This window comes from Hibiscus syriacus, unplaced genomic scaffold (genome assembly GCF_006381635.1).
Source record: "Hibiscus syriacus cultivar Baekdansim isolate YM2019G1 unplaced genomic scaffold, ASM638163v2 tig00117056_pilon, whole genome shotgun sequence".
NCBI lineage: Eukaryota > Viridiplantae > Streptophyta > Magnoliopsida > Malvales > Malvaceae > Hibiscus > Hibiscus syriacus.
Genome location: NW_024063539.1, coordinates 1 through 19,231, shown reverse-complemented (window position 1 = coordinate 19,231; position 19,231 = coordinate 1). Strand labels below are relative to the sequence as shown.

At 35.9% G+C, this 19,231-nt stretch overlaps 1 protein-coding gene across 2 annotated transcripts; it reads left to right on the top strand.

The window, feature by feature from the left end:
* The first annotated feature begins 296 nt into the window (after positions 1–296).
* Positions 297–8,175, top strand: LOC120198660 (ecotropic viral integration site 5 protein homolog). 2 transcript variants are annotated; one of them, XM_039199963.1, is made up of 18 exons: positions 299–602; positions 1,505–1,574; positions 1,969–2,589; positions 2,667–2,846; positions 2,962–3,075; positions 3,161–3,219; positions 3,482–3,548; positions 3,680–3,731; positions 3,843–3,935; positions 4,116–4,199; positions 4,312–4,736; positions 5,628–5,689; positions 6,003–6,072; positions 6,526–6,606; positions 6,702–6,803; positions 7,128–7,252; positions 7,457–7,574; positions 7,717–8,175. In XM_039199963.1, the coding sequence occupies exons 1-18, from the start codon at positions 526–528 to the stop codon at positions 7,873–7,875; spliced, it is 2,559 nt and encodes an 852-aa protein (XP_039055894.1). In that variant the 5' UTR covers positions 299–525; the 3' UTR covers positions 7,876–8,175. The 2 variants fall into 2 exon arrangements, with proteins under 2 accessions (XP_039055893.1, XP_039055894.1); XM_039199962.1 differs by having other exon boundaries at positions 297–602; positions 3,680–3,935.
* Positions 8,176–19,231: the final 11,056 nt, after the last annotated feature.

Here is a 19,231-nt window from a genome sequence, read left to right as displayed (position 1 = left end):
TTAGATTTTTAATTTTTAATCTTTAATCGACGTGACATTATAATATTCTAGTCACTTAATATTATTTCAAAATGATAAAAACAGACAAAATATCAAATTCATGGGGGGAAAACAATGTTAATACATTTGGACTAAAGATTGTTTTATCCTTTACATTAAATATAGGGAATGGTGTCTAGGTTCAGTTTTGTTATAATTTCATTTCTATGAAGAAAAAAAAAAGTTGTTTTTTTCCTTCCTCGATCTCCGTGTTAAGAAATAATGGTAATAACGTGACGTTAATCTCGCCATTTTGCATGTGCTTGCCTTCCCATCACTCTTGCCTTCCTCCCAAACACCCAACACTCATCAGGCTCCCTCCCTTTCACTTTATTGTCGCCTTTCTTTCCTCTTCCATTGATTTTTCCGTTGCAGAAAGTCAAGCAAACAGAACCTTTTCTCCCCCGAAAACTCCTCTCATCACCGTTACCGACATCCTCAGTATCTCACAGACCAATCAAATCGTTCCACTTCAGCAGGCGCCAAATGAGATCCTCTGCCTCCACTGCCATTTCCACTACAACCAATGCCGTGAACCCCCTTATAACCTTCGATCTCAATAGGTACTCTCTTCTCGCCGCGTGTCCGTTCTATTTCTCTCTCTCTCTCTCTCTCTGATCCATCAACGCGACGATCAGATCTTTTTTCCCCTTCTTTTTTTTAATCATTTTTTGACTGTTTTGACTTCGATTTGGACTTGATAATGTGAAATATGATTTAAAGTATTTGTGTTGAAAATATGAGAACGTGTTGTTTTCTAGTGTAAATCGACAATTTGATGCTGATTGCAGGTAAATTCTACCTCCATTTTGATTGAATTTTCATTTTTTATCCATTTATTTTGATTTTATTTAGGTGAATTTTTCATGATCAAGAATTTATTGGCGTCTATCAGTGTTTAGTTTAGTAATTGAACGATGCGGTGGTGTTTGCCAGTTATTTAAGTTGGCTTTTACTAAGAACGTTGATGAAATTCGTGATCTTTTATTGAGTTTTTTTTTTATGGAAATTAGTTTGCTTTTGGAGCAAATGAAACTGGAATTGAGTGGGTAATGGAAGGTAGAGTATGTTGTTTTCTAGTGAAAATATGAAAGTATGTAATGTCTGAAATCTGAATGTCGATTGAAGGTAAACTTAAGTTGTACTTGGATTACATTACTTGATTTCGCCTTCCGTTTGTTGTTTCTGCTTATTTCTTGCTCTAGATTTTATTTTGCAATTAGTTTTCTTGCTTTTGAAATTGGTTATCTTAGGTTAATATTGCTAGTGATTTTAAGTTTTAAGATAGCTTTAGTTTATTAGAATGTTGTGGTAATCTTTGATTGTTAGAGGTTGAAGGCAACAAATTTAAGTTAATTTTTGCATAGAATATTGTGGATTTGAGATATTTTCATGGAATGATCTGCTGTTAGTATGAAGGTTTCTTTGAACTTTTTCGTGATTATATAGATTTTATTATTGACAGGGATGCGTATGGATTTGCTGTGAGACCTCAACATGTTCAAAGATACAGAGAATATGCTAATATTTACAAGGTATCTGGTTTCTACCTCTGCTTTTAATCTAAGCTCGTCACCTTCTTTCAGCTGCTGAAGAAAAACCAAAACAGAACAGGATAAGTAAATGCTAACTCATATACCATGCTGAACATTGACAATGTATCAGAGTTATTCTCTGAATCTATAGAATAACTTCAGCAAATAAATTAATATTTTTTAATAATATAATTTCTGTTGATATTTAAAATTAGCATCTTTCCCCTAATCCTTTTTCCTGCCCAGTACGGTCCCTGAATAATATGAAGCTCTATGATTCAGAAATTCAATACTTTCTTTGACTAATTCTTGGGCGACTGAATGTAGACCAAACGAAATAATTTCAGCTAAGATGAATAACAGGTTTATATTGTATCTAAACCCGTGATTTTAGGAAGAAGAAGAGGAAAGATCAGATAGGTGGAGTGATTTTCTGGATCGCCAAGCAGAGTCCGCTCAATTCCCTTGTGAAGGGATACCTTCAAAGGAAGGCAAGGAAGTCTCACATGCTGAAGCTGCAGAGGACGGGAACAATGAAATGCAGAAGGGAGCTGAAGGAGACGATTTATATGAAAAGAAGTCTGGTTCTGATAGTATATCTGAGAATAATACAGAAAAAGAGAAGGTACGGTCTGAACCAGAGAAAAGAGTTCACTTAATCCAGATATGGACTGAAATCAGACCATCCCTCCGAGCAATTGACGATTTAATGAGTATTCGCGTGAAGAAGAAAGACAGTTCATCTAAAGATGAGCGAGAAACTGATCGAGGGAAGCCGTTAGCTCCTACTGAAGATGCTAGATTCCTAAAGGGAGCATCAGAGGAGGATTCTGAGGATGAATTTTATGATGCAGAGAGATCTGACTCTATTCAGGATTCCCCTACAAGTGACAGCGGGAGTACCACTATAAGTGCTGCTGCAGTGGATGCAGCATCTATAGAATCTTTGTTTCCTTGGAAAGAAGAGTTGGAAGTTCTTGTTCGTGGTGGAGTACCAATGGCTCTTAGGGGAGAGGTATTTTATTTGATGTACTTTCATTTTCTCTTGATCTTCCATACTGCCTATTTTCTTCATGAACTTGGTCATTACAGCTTTGGCAAACCTTTGTTGGTGTGAGGACACTTCGACTGCAGAATTATTATCAGGATCTGCTTGCTAATGAAAATAACTTCGGCAACAACACTGAACAACAGAGCTTCTCGTCAGATTGTAAGGGTTCAGCCATAGAGTCAATATGTGGACCTGAGAAATGGAAGGGGCAAATTGAGAAGGTTGTTCCATGTGCAGTTCTCTGAATTCTGTTTCTTCAGCAGCTGATGTTACCATTTTTTTGGTGTTACTGTTATTAGTTTGCGTTTCATAACTGATTAATGGTTCTAAAAGCAGGATTTGCCCAGGACATTCCCAGGTCACCCTGCTCTAGATGATGATGGTAGAAATGCTTTGAGACGATTGCTTACAGCCTATGCTCGACATAACCCCTCTGTTGGGTACTGTCAGGTATTAGGTTCAGAAATATGTTTCCCATGTCTGTGTTTGGAGAGTTTTAGCTTTAATAGGGATAAGGGTTTTTTTTCTCATGCAGGCCATGAATTTCTTTGCTGCCTTGTTACTCCTCTTGATGCCTGAAGAAAATGCCTTCTGGTAGGTTATGAGACTCAATTGAGAAAATTCCTTGCAAATCCCATATTCCTTGTTCTATCCATGAAAATTTATTTTAAAAAGGGTTTCAGATTGAGACATATTTTGTTGCTGGAACATAATCAGTCTCTGTTATGCACATGATTTGCATGTTCCGTATCTTGTTTATTTGGTGGAATTCACTATGTTTAATGGGTAGCATGGCCGTTAATAATAAGTGCATTATTGGCTTTATATCCTTTTAAAGTGGTGGTATACATTCCAGGACTTTGGTGGGCATTATTGATGACTATTTTGATGGCTATTACTCGGAGGAAATGATTGAGTCTCAGGTAATATTTTGCATAACTCTTTTTCTCCTTGTCAGTCGATTTCTACTATCTGTTTTCTCCTAATTGAGAGAGTTAAAGCAGTTGATGGTTATTATTTAGTCATTATCCTGGTAACTTGTGGCTTTTGTTAGGTTGACCAACTTGTTTTTGAGGAGTTGATGCGTGAAAGATTTCCCAAACTGGGTTTGTTTTCTTTTCAATATCTGTTCCTTTTGTGCTTGAATTTTTCCACGTGTCTTACCATTGCATTTTTTGGCCGGGCAGTTTATGATAGACATTTTTTGTTCATTGCAGTCAATCATCTAGATTATCTGGGAGTGCATGTGGCATGGGTTACTGGACCTTGGTTCCTTTCCATTTTCATGAACATGCTTCCCTGGGAAAGTGGTCAGGTTCTATGCTGTGTCTTGTAGCAATATTTTACTAGTTACACAATTTATCACACTATTTTAGAAGTTCCTTTTTTGGTTGTCGCCTTTGTTGCTAGTTTACTGATGCTGCACTCTCTTTTAGTAATTGCAATAACCCGTCCTTACAAGTTTCCTGATGGGTTTCTCCTCATTACAGTGCTTCGAGTCTGGGATGTGCTCCTGTTTGAAGGAAATCGTGTCATGCTTTTTAGGACAGCACTTGCTGTAATGGAGTTATATGGTATGGGGACATGAATGTTCTGAAATTTATGATATTATCAGGAAAATTGAGGCTTGGAAATAATTACAATGGGTTGCTTTAATCTGCTAAATGTAACTAAATTTTCTTACAGGCCCTGCACTAGTTACAACTAAGGATGCGGGAGATGCAGTTACTTTACTGCAATCATTGGCTGGCTCAACATTTGATAGCAGTCAACTTGTTTTGACAGCTTGTATGGGTTACCAAAATGTCAATGAAAAAAGATTACAGGAGTTGAGAGAGAGGCATCGGTCAGCTGTAATAACTTCAGTTGAGGAAAGATCAAAAGGGCTTCAAGCTTGGAAAGATTTCCAGGGCCTGGCATCTAAGCTATATAATTTTAATCATGACCCTAAATCAATGCTTATGGAAACAAATAGGACAGGACAACTGGTTGATTTACAAACAAATGTGGATCTCTCTAGTTCAGAGTCTGGATCCATGAATGAGGACAAAGTTCTTAGTAGTCTAACTGGGAATGCTGAGTTGGATGCTATACCTGATTTACAAGAGCAGGTATCATTTACATTTCCCTTTTCGTGAATACAAGATTTCATGTTTTTAGTGTGGCATTTTGTCTGTGAGTGGATGATCTCGATTCCACAGCCAGTAGAATAGACCCATTTTGCATGACCACTTGTTTGGATATTGAATTTGAATAATTTGATGCACTCTCTGATCTTTAGGAGAATTTTTTCTAGTTCCATACACGCTTGACCCTACCATGGATACTGTTGTACAGAATTTAACAGAAGATATTTCCTTAAAGGTGATTCAGAAGGATTCATGGTGACCAGTCACAGTTGCTTGGATCTATGCTTAATTAGTTGAATAATTCTTGTCAACAATGATATATGCATATGTTAGATTATGTCATGGTCTTTTTTCCTACTATCAAGTTTTTGAGCCATATGAAACCTATTTGATATGCTGTCAAGGATGATCACATTGATCCTGAAGTTCATATCAGAACTTTTATTTTGCCATGTTTTATAAACTCTAAATAAAAATGAAATCTATTTATTTTTCCGTGTTGATTTTTGTGTTGATTTCATATGCATTAAACAACCTACCTTGGTTAACATAAGCCTCACTAATAAATTTGGATCCCCCTAAAATTTTCAAATTCTTATATATTTTAGATATTTTCTTTGTATTTTCTATTGAAATTATGTTTTCGCCCCCCTAAAATTTTAAAAGTTCTCCCCTACTTAAAATTTTGTAAGTACACCTCTCCTAATATAAAATTTTGCGTCCGTCCCTGTTTATAGGCCTAGCAAGTTGAAGAAATTAGGAAATTATACCCAAATGTATTCTTCGATTGTCTTGTGTTCATGCATGGGATTTTTTGTTAGCTTGTTTTATGTTGTTCCAATAGTCTTAATTTCTTATTAAAATCATGTGCAGGTTGTATGGTTAAAGGTTGAGTTATGCAAGTTGCTGGAAGAGAAAAGATCAGCTGTCCTCAGGTCAATAATTTTGATGGTTTTCAAGTTTTGCAACCCTCGGCTTGCCATAGACTGTTTAAAAGAGGCAGTGCAATTTAATTTGTTGGTTGTATATTTTTATTCTCACTTGCTCTTTACCTATATTATTATACATGAACATATCTTAGCTACATTACCATGGTGTACAGATTGGATATTTAACTATGCTATCTTAGCATTTTATGCTGGAATTCTTGGCTTATTTGTTATAAAATAATTGTGTTTTCCCTTTCTGCCAAAATAAGCCTTTTTGGAAGTGACACTGACGATCTCACTTCTTCCTCGTTTGTTTCAGATCTGAGGAGCTAGAGACGGCTTTGATGGAGATGGTTAAACAGGATAACCGACGTCAATTAAGTGCTAGGGTAAACTGGAAAAATTTATTAGTGGCAATCATTTTGACATGTACATATTGTCTTTCCAATTTTTTTCCATTTCTCTTTGCCAATTTTTACAGTAGGTTTTCCAACTTTGTTAGGACCATTATTGAACTACAGTCATCTTTATACTTGTTTGCTTGCTTTTTTACCTAGCACTTTGTGCTCCTTAATTGAGTTGTATGCCGGGATTCTCAATGTATGTTCTATCTCTAGCCGATACAGAGCATACAAATTGATTGATGTTTCTATCGTACTACCAGAACTTGCAAAAAACCCTAGTTTCTGGTTGTCATGCTTCTTGCCTGATTCATTGATATACGCTATACAGCTTGCTAGCAATCTATATGCTTGATGTTGGATGTTCCCTAACTTGAAAGTTGCTAGGCTTTTTCGTCAGAGAAATATATTGCATGCTAAGCATCCACATCTTATTTTTAGGTGGAACAATTAGAGCAAGAAGTTGCTGAGCTTCGTAATGCACTTTCTGAGAAGCAAGAACAAGAAAACGCAATGCTTCAGGTTTGATTGGTTTTCCTCGTGTTCAATTAGAGGAAATTTGTCTTCTCTTGTTATACATGTTTTGATGATTATGAGATTCATTACACATATTTTAGGTCCTAATGCGAGTGGAGCAAGAACAAAGGGTAACTGAAGATGCTCGCAGATTTGCTGAACAAGACGCTGCTGCCCAAAGATATACTGCTCAAGTGCTTCAGGTACTAAAATAAAATTGTTACAATTGAGGGACCAAATGAGATATTAACCAATAATTTAATGTGACATGTCATCCCCTCAACATCAGCTAATGGAAAGGTGCCCATCTTATAACAAAATCAAAACTTTAATGTTTATTTTTTGTAATTTTTAAAAGTTGTGACAAAACAATCATTTCAGCATAGTTTAATTACCATTTGCATACCTTGCAATAACGTGCTCTTTTCCATTTCTAGGACAAGTCCCTCCCCCAAAAAAAGAGAAAGAAAGCAATGCTAGTACTGAATATACGTTTATTTGGTTTCATCATCATTTGTTTAATGCAGGAAAAGTATGAAGAGGCTGTTGCTTCACTTGCTGAAATGGAGAAAAAAGTTGTAATGGCAGAATCAATGTTGGAGGCTACCTTACAGTACCAGTCTGGTCAAAGTAAAGTCCAACCTTCTCCACGGTGCGTAATTAACCTTTCTCCAATTTCAATTTTTTTATGCTTGCGAATTTTTAATCGGCTGTGTATATGTGTCTGGAGCCAGAGATTTGGTGATGACAACATTATACTGTTTTTCTGTGATGTTACTCTTTCTATTTCTTGCAACGACATTACTCATCATGCTTGTGGATAGGTTTCTCCCTTCTAATAATTATAAAATAACAGATCACCACATCTGAATTCACCAGCACGCAGCAACCAAGAGCCCCAACAAGAAATTCCTGCCCGGAAGATTAGTTTACTTTCCCGACCATTTGGACTTGGCTGGCGTGACAGAAACAAGGTTTGTTTTCTCAGTTTTACTGATAAGCTGACTGTGGTTTGTTTGATTGAAATGCTGGGATGACTCAACAATTGGCATAACAAAGTAACGAATCAAGAAAGATATATACATTTCCTTATCGTAACAATATCCAACAAAACAGGGACAGCCAGGTAATGCTGATGCACCGAACAACGGGAAGCCCTCAAACGTGGATCAGAATACTGAAATCCAACAGAAAGACACAATCGATAAGGAAACAAACGGCAAGGAAACAAATGACGAGGAAACAGATAGAATCGAAGTTCAAGATAAGGCGTGAGAGAAGTGCTGGTATGTCTTGTTTAAATACCTGCATACATCGCCGAATCCTTCATTTGATGTCTGCAATTCATCCATTAAGTAGCCATGGTAAATAAAATATTGAAATTTAGCATCAGCAATGCAGTAGAATCAATAAGTTTGCCCTTTGTATTTTTTATCGGAAAACCAAAATAATACTCGTAGCCATTATTTTTCATTTGTAACCAATAATGCTTGTCCGTAGAAGTAGAGGAAATGCAATACCAAGAGACAAGAATAGAAAATCAACTGTAAGTATATGTATGGTTTTCCCCCTTTTTCTTTCTTTCAATTTCTAGTTAATATTTCATTTTTATATTTTGGGTCACTTTAGTATTGGTCGAATATGTTCCTCAATTTTGCTTTCGTTATTATTAAATTATTGTTATATTAAAACTCAATTGTGGAATAAAACTTAAATAGATTTAAAATAAATAAATAAATAAATAAATGCAACATTTTTTTTATTTTTTATTTTTTTGCAAAGCAACTATTTGATGACGATTTGGAGCTACCCAATATCCAATATGTTACTTCTTATATTGTTATTACACTCAAATAGTTCTTTGACATCTAATGTGTATAAATGAGTATTCAGTTTTTAATTTATATTTAAATAAAATTTGGCATAAATAAAACTAAATTTTATTTAAAATAAGAGTATATTTAAAAGCAAATCAAATAAGAGTATTTTGAATATAATGAAATGTAGATCCTTAAAGAATAAAATAATTTCGACATTTATTTAAAATATGTTAGGCAAATATTATTTCACACAGCAATGAATGTGATAATTTTTTTGATAAGTTCCAAGAAAAAAAATCAACTTATAAGTTTATTGAGTATCATATCAAAATAGATAGTGGAGGACTAAAATGAAGGGAAATAAATGTTGTTGAGGGTTCAGTGGATTGCAATAAAAAGATAAAACCTCGAATGATTAGTTGGAGGTTCTTTTTATAATTAAACCAAAATGAATAAAACCTTTTGTTACTTGCTATTTCGCCCCTCATCAACATGGGAACGGCAGTTTGTATATCAAAAGACGTTTTGCATACAAAAGCTCAATTGTACATCAAGAACAATTTTTTGGAGAAAATGAGATGCCGAAAGGGTTTCAACCAAAAACAAAAAAAAATGGAGGAAACTCCTGTTACATTAGACAAGGTGAGGACGGTAATCGGACGGGCTATCAGGATTTGCAAAATTCCACGCTTGGCAGCGAATTCCAGGCCGAAGAATCATAAATCTCAAACATACGAGAACCTGTTGTTTCTTAATATCGATCATCAGCTGCCAATGAATTCAATTTTTCTCATAATAGTAAATGGTTGATTCCGCTTTACCTGAATTATTTCTCGTCTCATTCTTGGAGTGGAAGAACTGGTCCGAGATCCTTGAACTGAATGAGTTCTGGGATCATTCTTTGCGACGCAATATAGGTGAGGGCAGTGACTACATTGGCTATTAGTGGCCGCATATTTGGCTGTTCTTGAACACACATTGCAGCCACAGCTAGAGCAGGGTACAAACCCCTCTCCGGATATTGTCCCTGAAGTAATGGATCGACCATTTGGGCAAATTTTCTCCGATTTTTAAACAATGGACGGGCCTGTTAAAAACAAGCCTCTTAAATAAATAAAAAATAATAATAACGATTTATGCAATTACATAATATATGGGGGGGGGGGGACTAAAAGACTGGCAACATTTTATCACGCTTCTTTCCAGTTTTACTTTCTTCATCGGAAGGATTCAGATCAAATAATTCTCTCCAATTTTACACCCTAAAAATTAAATTTTCTTTAATTAATTATTTATTTTACTGATTGTATCTACTTGAAATTTTATTTGTGCTCATCTTAAAATTCAAGTTTTTTTCAATTAATTATCTATTTTACTGATGATGTCTATTCTAAAATTTTATTTGTGTTTATCATATTCAAAAAATTTATTTTATTAATATATATATATGTAACACTAAAAAATACTTGTGAATCCGTCAATGACTCTATGAAAGTTTTCTTCTTTATGCAATTGTGCCCTTTGGGTTTTGTTAATTTTTGAAAATTAAGAAATATGTAAATCTGTTCATAAGCGGTCTAGATTTAGCAAATAAAGAATTTAGGGTAAACTATTTCGTGTTATTTCTACATAAAAGTTTACAAAATATTCAATTATAGAAACCATAACATTATGATTCAAACATTCAGATTGTAAAAGTATTTATGAGTTATACAGAATTAATTACTCTATTTTTTTCATAATTTTCTCTCAGATGCATGTTTTTTTTTAAATAGGGTACTTTGTATTAATAACGACACAAAGTACACCACCTCAAGGACCTCGTTAAAAAAACTTCCCTAACCTTAAGTAGAGGAAAAAGAGTGTAACTTGAGGTGGTTAGAATGAAAGCCAGAAAATTACATACACCAAGTAGCCATAAACAAGAAAAACAATACTCTCCCGCTCACAGCTCATACCATTTCGTTCCTAACCACTTAGGATGAAATAGAACAGAAAAACAGCAGCTATAAGACTAAACCATCACCGCAGCAGAATTTAGAACCCACCCAGCAACAGAGAACTGATTCGGCAACCCTGAAACAGGAAAATAATGAAACAAGCATAGCACCAGCCAACAAAGGATGACACGGTTCTTAACTCTCAGGCATCACCCAGGTGATCAAACAACAACGAACAACCCTGAACTCAAAGTTAAACATAGACAGCAAAGAACGAAAAAACAATCCATTCACATCACGCCAGCATACTATGGTCTCAAAATCCTCATTCGAAACACAATTCCGAAAACAGAAACAACGAAACAGCACCTATGATTCATGTCCTTATACGCTGGAAGCAAAGACCAACAGCAAACCAAGAAATCGACAACCAAAAGCATCCAGCGGAATCACAACCAACCAACCGCAGACTATACAAACCAAGCTAATATTAAGACAACACCAGCTCCATTGACTAACGTCAATTAACCACCTCCACAGAAAATAATAGATTCCGGACTTCGAACAAAATCTTGAGCATAAGGGATCATTTCCGGCCATAAGAAATTTGCCCAAATCGCCACCTGAATCAAAGCAACATTAAAAATCTGATCCACCGAGTAAGAACACCCATTAAATCTAGCTTTGTTCCTGCACACCTATATTTTCCAGATCAGGCCAAAGAAACCAAGGTACCATAAATCCCGGACATGCCTCCTTATATTCTGCGAGAACCAGACCGAATAACTCCTTAACATTCAAAGGAAAAATAATGTTCAATCTCCACAAGCTGCACCATCGCTGCCATGCTTGCCAAACAACGTTGCAATGACACAACACTTGATTAATTGTTTCCAAATCGCTATTACAAAATGAACAAAGAGGCATAACATTACCGAATACTCCACGTTTTGCCAGCTCAACGATAATCGGCAACCTACGATGCATAGCTTTCCAAACAAAAATAGAAACTTTAGGGGGACAAATTTCAGCCAAACCTTTTTCCAAATTGGATATTCCACCTTACCCAACAAGCCAGCTTAGAACATAACACTTTTGAATAATAACGCCCATCCTTAGAACCTGACCAAAATAGTCTATCATCGCTGAGACTGCACTAGCAGCCCTATTCAAGACCAGCATAAAATCAATCCAGAGAGATTTTTCCCAATCAAAAAGAGCTTTCCTCAATACAATTCTCCATTCCCAAACTCCGTTAGCCCAAAAACCAAAATCGCATATCTTCCCAGTTTTCAAGAGGCTAACCCAAAAATTATGGGAAAGGAAACTTTGAGAGAAACCACCTCAGTCCAGAAATCAGACCAGAAATCAATTTTAGACCGTCGCCCATGACACACTCTATTCAGATAGAAAAGCCACCTCATTGGAACCTACCAGATTGACAATTTTGCGCCACACTCAAGAAGCATTTCGCTCATTCACAGCTTTGGGAATAAGCGAATCCTGATCATAATTATACTTTGCAACCACAAACTTTTTCCATAAGCTGTTGTTATCCTCGCTAAAATGCCAAATCCATTTGTTAAGCAAGGCACAGTTTCTACTTTTAACATCAAAAATGCCCAACTCACCATGAGATTTTGGTCTACAAATATTTTTTTCACTTAATCCAATGAATACCTCGCTGACTTAGGATTCCAAAGAAAGTTAGCTACATTTATTTAACCAATCGGCTATTCCAGAAGGAATAGCCGAAAAATAGACAAGTAAACAGGTAAATTAGCCAAAACAGACTTAATCAACGTAAGTCTACCCCAAACGAAAGCAGTTTACCTTTCCAAGTATCTAAATGAAATTGACTTTGTCCACAATAGGTTTCCAAAAAGACTTGGAATTCCTTTTAAAACCAAGAGGAAGACCCAAATAGGTCGAAGGAAGACCTGCCCAACCACAAGAAATAGCATCTGCCCACCTTCTTACTCTTTCTTCTTCCACATTAATCCAAAAAATCTTCGTCTTGTTTAGATTAAGCTTCAAACCAGCCGCCACTTCGAAAATTTTAAGAACGCGATAGAAATTTTTTAACTGACGTTCATCACCTTCCGAAAAGATGAGTAGGTCATCCGCAAATTGAATATGTGATAAGACAATGCTTCCAGACCCAACTCGAATTCCTTCACATAGATCAAGCTCCATCGCTTTCTTAAGCATGCTACTAAGAGCCTCACCAACAATGAATAAAAACGGCGACAACGGACAACCTTGCCTAAGACCCCTCTTAATAGAGAAATTATTAGAGGGACACCCATTTACAAGCACGACAATCAAGGGGTCGAAATACACAATGAACTCATTTTCTCCATCTTCTGCCAAAACCCATTTTCTTCAAGATAAAATTCAAAAATTGCCAATCTACTAAGTCATAAGCTTTACTAAAGTCCGCCTTGAATAAGATCGCTTCTTTTTTGTTTTTAAATAGCTCATCAATTACTTCATTCGCAATCAGAATACAATCGACCATCTGTTTACCAACCATAAAAGCAAACTGGTTTTCCCTAATCACTTCATTCATACAATTTGACAACCTCTTTGCCAACACGCGAGACATAATTTTATACATGTTGCCCACCAAGGAAATAGGTGTAAAATCTTCAGGTGACATTGCATCAACTTTTCGGGATTAGCGCAATAAAGGATTTATTAAATGAAGGGTCAACAACCCTACCCGAATAAAAATCAGCCATAAATCTCATCACGTCTTCTTTAATTATCATACAGAATTTCTTAAAAAAATCCAAACTGAACCCATCCGGACCCGGAGCTCTTGACCCATCGGATGATTTAATTGAAAGCCACACCTCCTATTCAGAAAAAGGACTTTCGATAATCCTTCTGGACGCAACATTTAATCTCTTCAAAGGAATATCAAATTTCTTAATTGGGAGTACTCACTGCATTAAAACCTCTACGAAAGTATTGAACAAAAGCTTGTTGAATCCCTAATTGATTTTTGAAAACCGAATTATCCACCTTCAATTTCGAAATATGATTAATTCTACCTCTTGATGCTGCTGTTATATGGAAAAACTTTGTATTTTTGTCACCTTCCTTGAACCACTTGAGTTTTGATTTCTGCAACCACTCACGTTCTTCCCTCCTTGATACAGCCCACAATCTAGCCTTTGAAGACACGAGTTCAGCTTGGGCTAAGTTATCTGTAGGATTTGATATACAAATTTTCTCTAAAGAATCAATTTTACTTCTAAGCGCTTCTACTAAATCTGAAATATTATTACAAACAGCTCCTTCCCACTCCTTAGCATGCTTAACCAACAAAAAAGTTTGGAACATGCTTTTACCCTTGTTAGCCATACAAACACCTATAATTTATCCGATAGACAAGGATCATCAACCCAATGATTAAACCATTTGAAAGGCCTGTAAAATTTCTTTATTTTCCTGTCTTTAAGTAAAACAGGATTATGACCCGATAGACTTCTGGGAAGAGCGAATTGCATCAAATGCGGAAACTCACAAGTAATTTCTGTTGAAATAAGGATTCTATCTAGCCTGCTTGCATCAACATTAGTAACTCCCCTAAACCACGTAAACACACTACCCGAAATAAGGACTTCTATCAAACTCCATCCAGAAATGAAATTTTCGAAAATGCTCGACGCAGCAGAATGATACTGACTCCCTAACTTTTAGATTCAGTTATAACTGTGTTGAAATCACCCCCCACAATAACGGGTGAATTTAGACTTACTATAACGTCATTTAATTGCTCGAAAACTCCACCCTTTCCCCTGAACGTTCGGACCATAGACGTTGATGATACCGATCTCCAAATTATTCTGAACTAATAATCCTTTTAAAGCCACAATTCTCTTCAGGACGATTTGCCTTCCTAAAGTAAACGCACTATAATCCCACAACGACACAAGCCCCCCTGACGCTCCTTCAGCAGATGCAAAAACAAGATGCATGTTGTACCTCCCTATAAGCTTTCTTACTACAGACACCGGCGCATCCGCAAGTTAAGTTTCCTGCAGCATGACTATGCTCGCTTTATTCGAATCAATAACTCGACTAATATCTCTTAATTTAATACTTCTCCCCAATCCTCTAACATTCCAAGTTAGAATAGAAAAACCCATTTCCATAAAGAAATAACAACAACAAACAAACACCATCTGTGAAAAAACTTCACAACTTACCCAAAATGCTCAATCAACACCAATATCTCAATAATCTCTGTTTCAAAGCTGAAAATTCCACCCCAGAGCCTCACCAACTGCTAAAAAGCTTCGGCTTCACTTACAGACCCCGAAAAATGAACGAACATATCTCCACCTGACTGCCCGATCCAATCATCAAGCTACTTGGTTTATGCAGCTTTACCGACGTTTGACACACGACTTCTTCTTTTTAGATTGCTTGTCTTTCTTCGAAGCTTTACCAGAAGACCGACTAGCCCCCTTATTAGTGAGAGTCGAAACCTTCTCAATTAAATTAGATAGATTATGCTTAACCATCGGAGAATTAACTAACCCAACAACACGTGTTTCTGTAACACCCCAACTCGTACCCGACCCGGATCCGAGTCTGAGGTGTCACATTGACTTTTCAAACTTTGACTCTTGACAAAATTCAAAGAAAATTTAAAACTTTCATTAAAATAAAAGCAGTTTATTTACATAAATCGACCAAAATAACCAAAATCGATCAGAATATATTTAACTCAATCACTTAGTACATGCCAACTATATTCAACATAACCAAACACATTTAAATTAGAGAAAATAACCTCAGTGACCGAAAAAGCCTTATAATATACGATTTTGACCAAATTTTTTTCGATTTGCCAAAATGACCAACAAAATCGCAATGTGATCTCTAAATCGCAACGCGATCTCCAGTATCGCAAATCAGTTTCCATATTCGCAACGCGATTTTGACTATCCCATTGCGATTTTCCAAATTCGCGTTGCGATTTTAGAAAATCGCAATGCGAATATATAAATCGCAACGCGATAATACAAAATCGCAACGTGATTCTGACTATCACAACGCGATTCTGACTATCGCAACACTGAATTTCAAATTCGCAACAGGTTTTAGTTTCGCAACACAAATGTTTTGGGTATATAACTATGCAGCAGTAACTCATAACCTAAATCCCTAAATCGTAACTCATTCCATCTCCATCTATCACTCTCCCCGGCGACATCTGTTCCTATATCCAACGACATCCTATATCCAACGATATCCTTCCCCATCCGGCAACATGTTTTAGTTTCGCAACTCGTTTGTTTAGTAAATTAATTTACAATAATGAAATCATCTAATGTTGATCAGTTGGATAGATTTGTGTTTTGGAGGGTCATGGGAGAATGTTCATGGTTTTGCAATATATGCCTTACCCATGAATCTTCAACTAAAACTGTCATTAAAAAAGTTAACTTATGAAACTCTAATGTTACGTGTTACAAATAAATTGAATTTAGAGCCCCTAAGTGGATTTAGGCTATCTTATCAGAGAAAAGGTAAAGTTTATTTGTTAACTGACAATGAAGATGTTGAACGATTCATTACTTACATTAGTGTTTCGCAAGATAATGTTACATTGTATGTTGTTGAACCTAGAAGTAGTGAAGTTGGGTCAGTAGCAGGTGGTAATCAACTAAGTTTTTCAACCCCAGTTTATGGTGCTCAAAATTTAATGGTTCTACCACAATTTCATCACCAAGAAAATTTTGTTTCACCACATTTCCAATACCAAACACAATCTCAAAACCCACAACATTTCCCTAATCTAAATCCCAATCAACTTTCAGCACCAAATTTCAGTTTTCGTATTGACCAGTTAGACGATGATGAGCCAACAAAAAAAATTGTAAGTACTAGTCAGTATTCGAAATTTGATCTTTGTCAATACCCAGACTTTGATCTTGGTCAATACTCGGATTTTGATGATGTTTTAGAAGAAGAAACATACCCTGTGTGTAATGATTTTGATATTGGTCAATACCCGAATTTTGATGATGAAACAGCCGCTGCCGAGGAAGATGTTGTTGATGATAATGAGGAGGAAGTACGACTGTGAATAAAAATATTGAACATCAATTCTGTAATTCATATAACCCTGAAGAAGAAAAAGAAGAAGAAGAAATCCCGAAGAAAAGTCCCCGAAGAAAATGCCACGGGAGTATAACTGGAATATGCCAGAATTACTTCAGATACCGGAAGAAGAGTTGGTAAAGATAACAGTTGATTGTTACACAAAAATTATTCGTATCAAGAAAGATGATTGTTTTGATACAAAGGAAGACTTGAAGATAGCTTTGTATACAAAATGTGTAGAAGATGGCTATCAACTAAAAGTTAACAAATCAAGCAAAGATCGTTTCGAAATAAGGTGTATGATTAACAAAAACTGTACGTGGCGTATGATTGCAAAGAGGATAAAAGATTGCGAAATGTTTCAAGTTAGGACTTTTATTGATAAACATACATGTTCAAGAACCCAAGTTTTTCCTCACCATAGACAGGCAAACAAAAAGGTGTTGGGTGGTTTTCTGGCTGAGTTAATGTTTTTGAATGGCAGGGTATATCGGGGACATGAAATTATGACTGACATGAATGCTCGGTTCAAGATTAGTATCTCATATTCTCAAGCTTGGAGAGCCAAATGTTATGCCTTGGAATTGTTGAGGGGGTCGCCAGAAGCATCGTTTGCCCAACTGCCGGTATTGTCACAATTTAAAGCTGAAAAATCCTGGGTCGGTAACTTATTTCAAAACAGATAGAGATGGACGCTTTGAGTTGCTGTTTATCGCCATTGGTGTGCGGTTAGTAAATCAATATAATTTTGTTGACTCATTTTGTTAGTTACATGCATTTCACATTTAAATGATTATATTCTTGTGTATATATTTTGTAGATTCGTTCGTTTATACTTGCATGCGCCCATTTATTATAGTTGACGGAGCACATTTGAAAGGTCGATACCTTGGATTAAACTTATTAGCAGTAGTCATGGATGCTAACAATGGGATATTGCCAATAGCTTACGGGGTTGGCAAATCTTAAACCTCTGATTCATGGACATGGTTTATGGGGCATCTTAGGGATTGCATAGGTCATATTAGCAATCTAACAATATCCGATAGGGCAAACTCAATTGACAATGCTGTTAGAAGGTGTTTCCCAGATGCTTTTCATGGACTTTATGGTTCATTTGTATAGAAATCTAAAACCAAGGTCTGCTGGTATAAAAAATCACAAATGAACATACTGGAAGGCTGTAAAGCTTATCGGGAAGTGGATTTTAATAAGCATATAAATTGTTTAAGACGTGTTTTGCCAGTGTGCTCAAACACTAGAAGATGTCGGGTTTGAAAGATGGTCAAGAGTACATCAACTTGGAGCAAGATATGGTTTCATGACGTATAATAGTGCAGAATCAATCAACGCTCTAAGTCGTCATTCCCGAAAATTACCCATTACTATGTTAATGGAGTTTTTTCGAGCCTCTATTCAATAGTGGTACTACAAGAAAAAAATCATGCAAGTATTATTTCTTTAAATTCGTAACTTATCATATATTTTACTAAGTATATTTATTTAAATTTACAGGAACATTGGAACATCGTGTTACACCATGGACTTAAAAAAAGATAACAAAATGTTTTGTGAAGTCAACGTCATGGAGAGTTGAACAATGTTCAAACACTTTGTTTGAAGTACTGGATAAAAACTTAAATGGGCTTGTCGATCTAAATGCAAAGACGTGTAGTTGTATGAAATGACAAACATCTGGTTATCTGTGTGGCCATGTTATAAAAGTTGCTCTTCATCTAAAAGATGATTCAAGCGCATACGCTAGGGATTGCTACCTATAGAAGTATATCGACAGACTTATGCCGAGATTATCTACCCTATTCAACATCTTCTGAGTGGGACATACCAGATGACTTACAAACAGTTTTACCACCAGCCATGGACAGAAGGCTACCTGGCCGACCAAAAAAGTCACGATCGTATACCGTCTAAGGGTGAAGAGAAGAAGAGATCGACATGTAGTCGGTGCAAGGAAAGTGTCATACAAGGTTGACATGTGGATCACCAATGCCATCACAATCATCTTTTCCTCTACCAAAATTTGGATCCTCATCAAAATCCAAAGCTTATATGGTGTCAAGCAAAACGCAATCAAAACGCTATCAAAATCAAAATCCCAATTACAACCGGCTTCACCTTTTGGGACTATTAACTTAGGTATTTTTAAATGCAAACGTTGTATTATGTGTTTTTATGTGTAAACTTTTAACATTTTCAGTTAGGCATGTATTAGTAACTTGAGTTTGAACATGTTATGATTTGTTCAGTTGTTATCACTTATACACATTCATTTGAATATCGCAACGTGAATTTGACTATCGCAACGCGAATTTGACTATCCCAACGTGAATTTGATTATCGCAACGGGAATTTGTCTATCGCAACGAGAAAATCGCAAAGCGTATTAGACTATCGCAATGCTAATTAACTTTCGCAACGCGAATGACTTTCACTTTGCGATTTTGGCTTTCGCTTTGCGATTTTGAGTTTAGCGTTGCGATTTTGAGTTTAGCGTTGCGAAAGTATACATTCAACAAGTCTTTTGTCTTCAATATGCATATTGAAATCAACAAATCAACTTTACATTCAATCAATTAAACAAGCATAAATAATAATTACTTACACATCAATTAAACAAATCAACTTGTACAAATCAATTAAACAAGCAAAAATAATAATAATTCGTATTTTCATCATCAATTAAGCAAATCAACTTTTAAGAATCAATTAAACAATAAAAAAAAA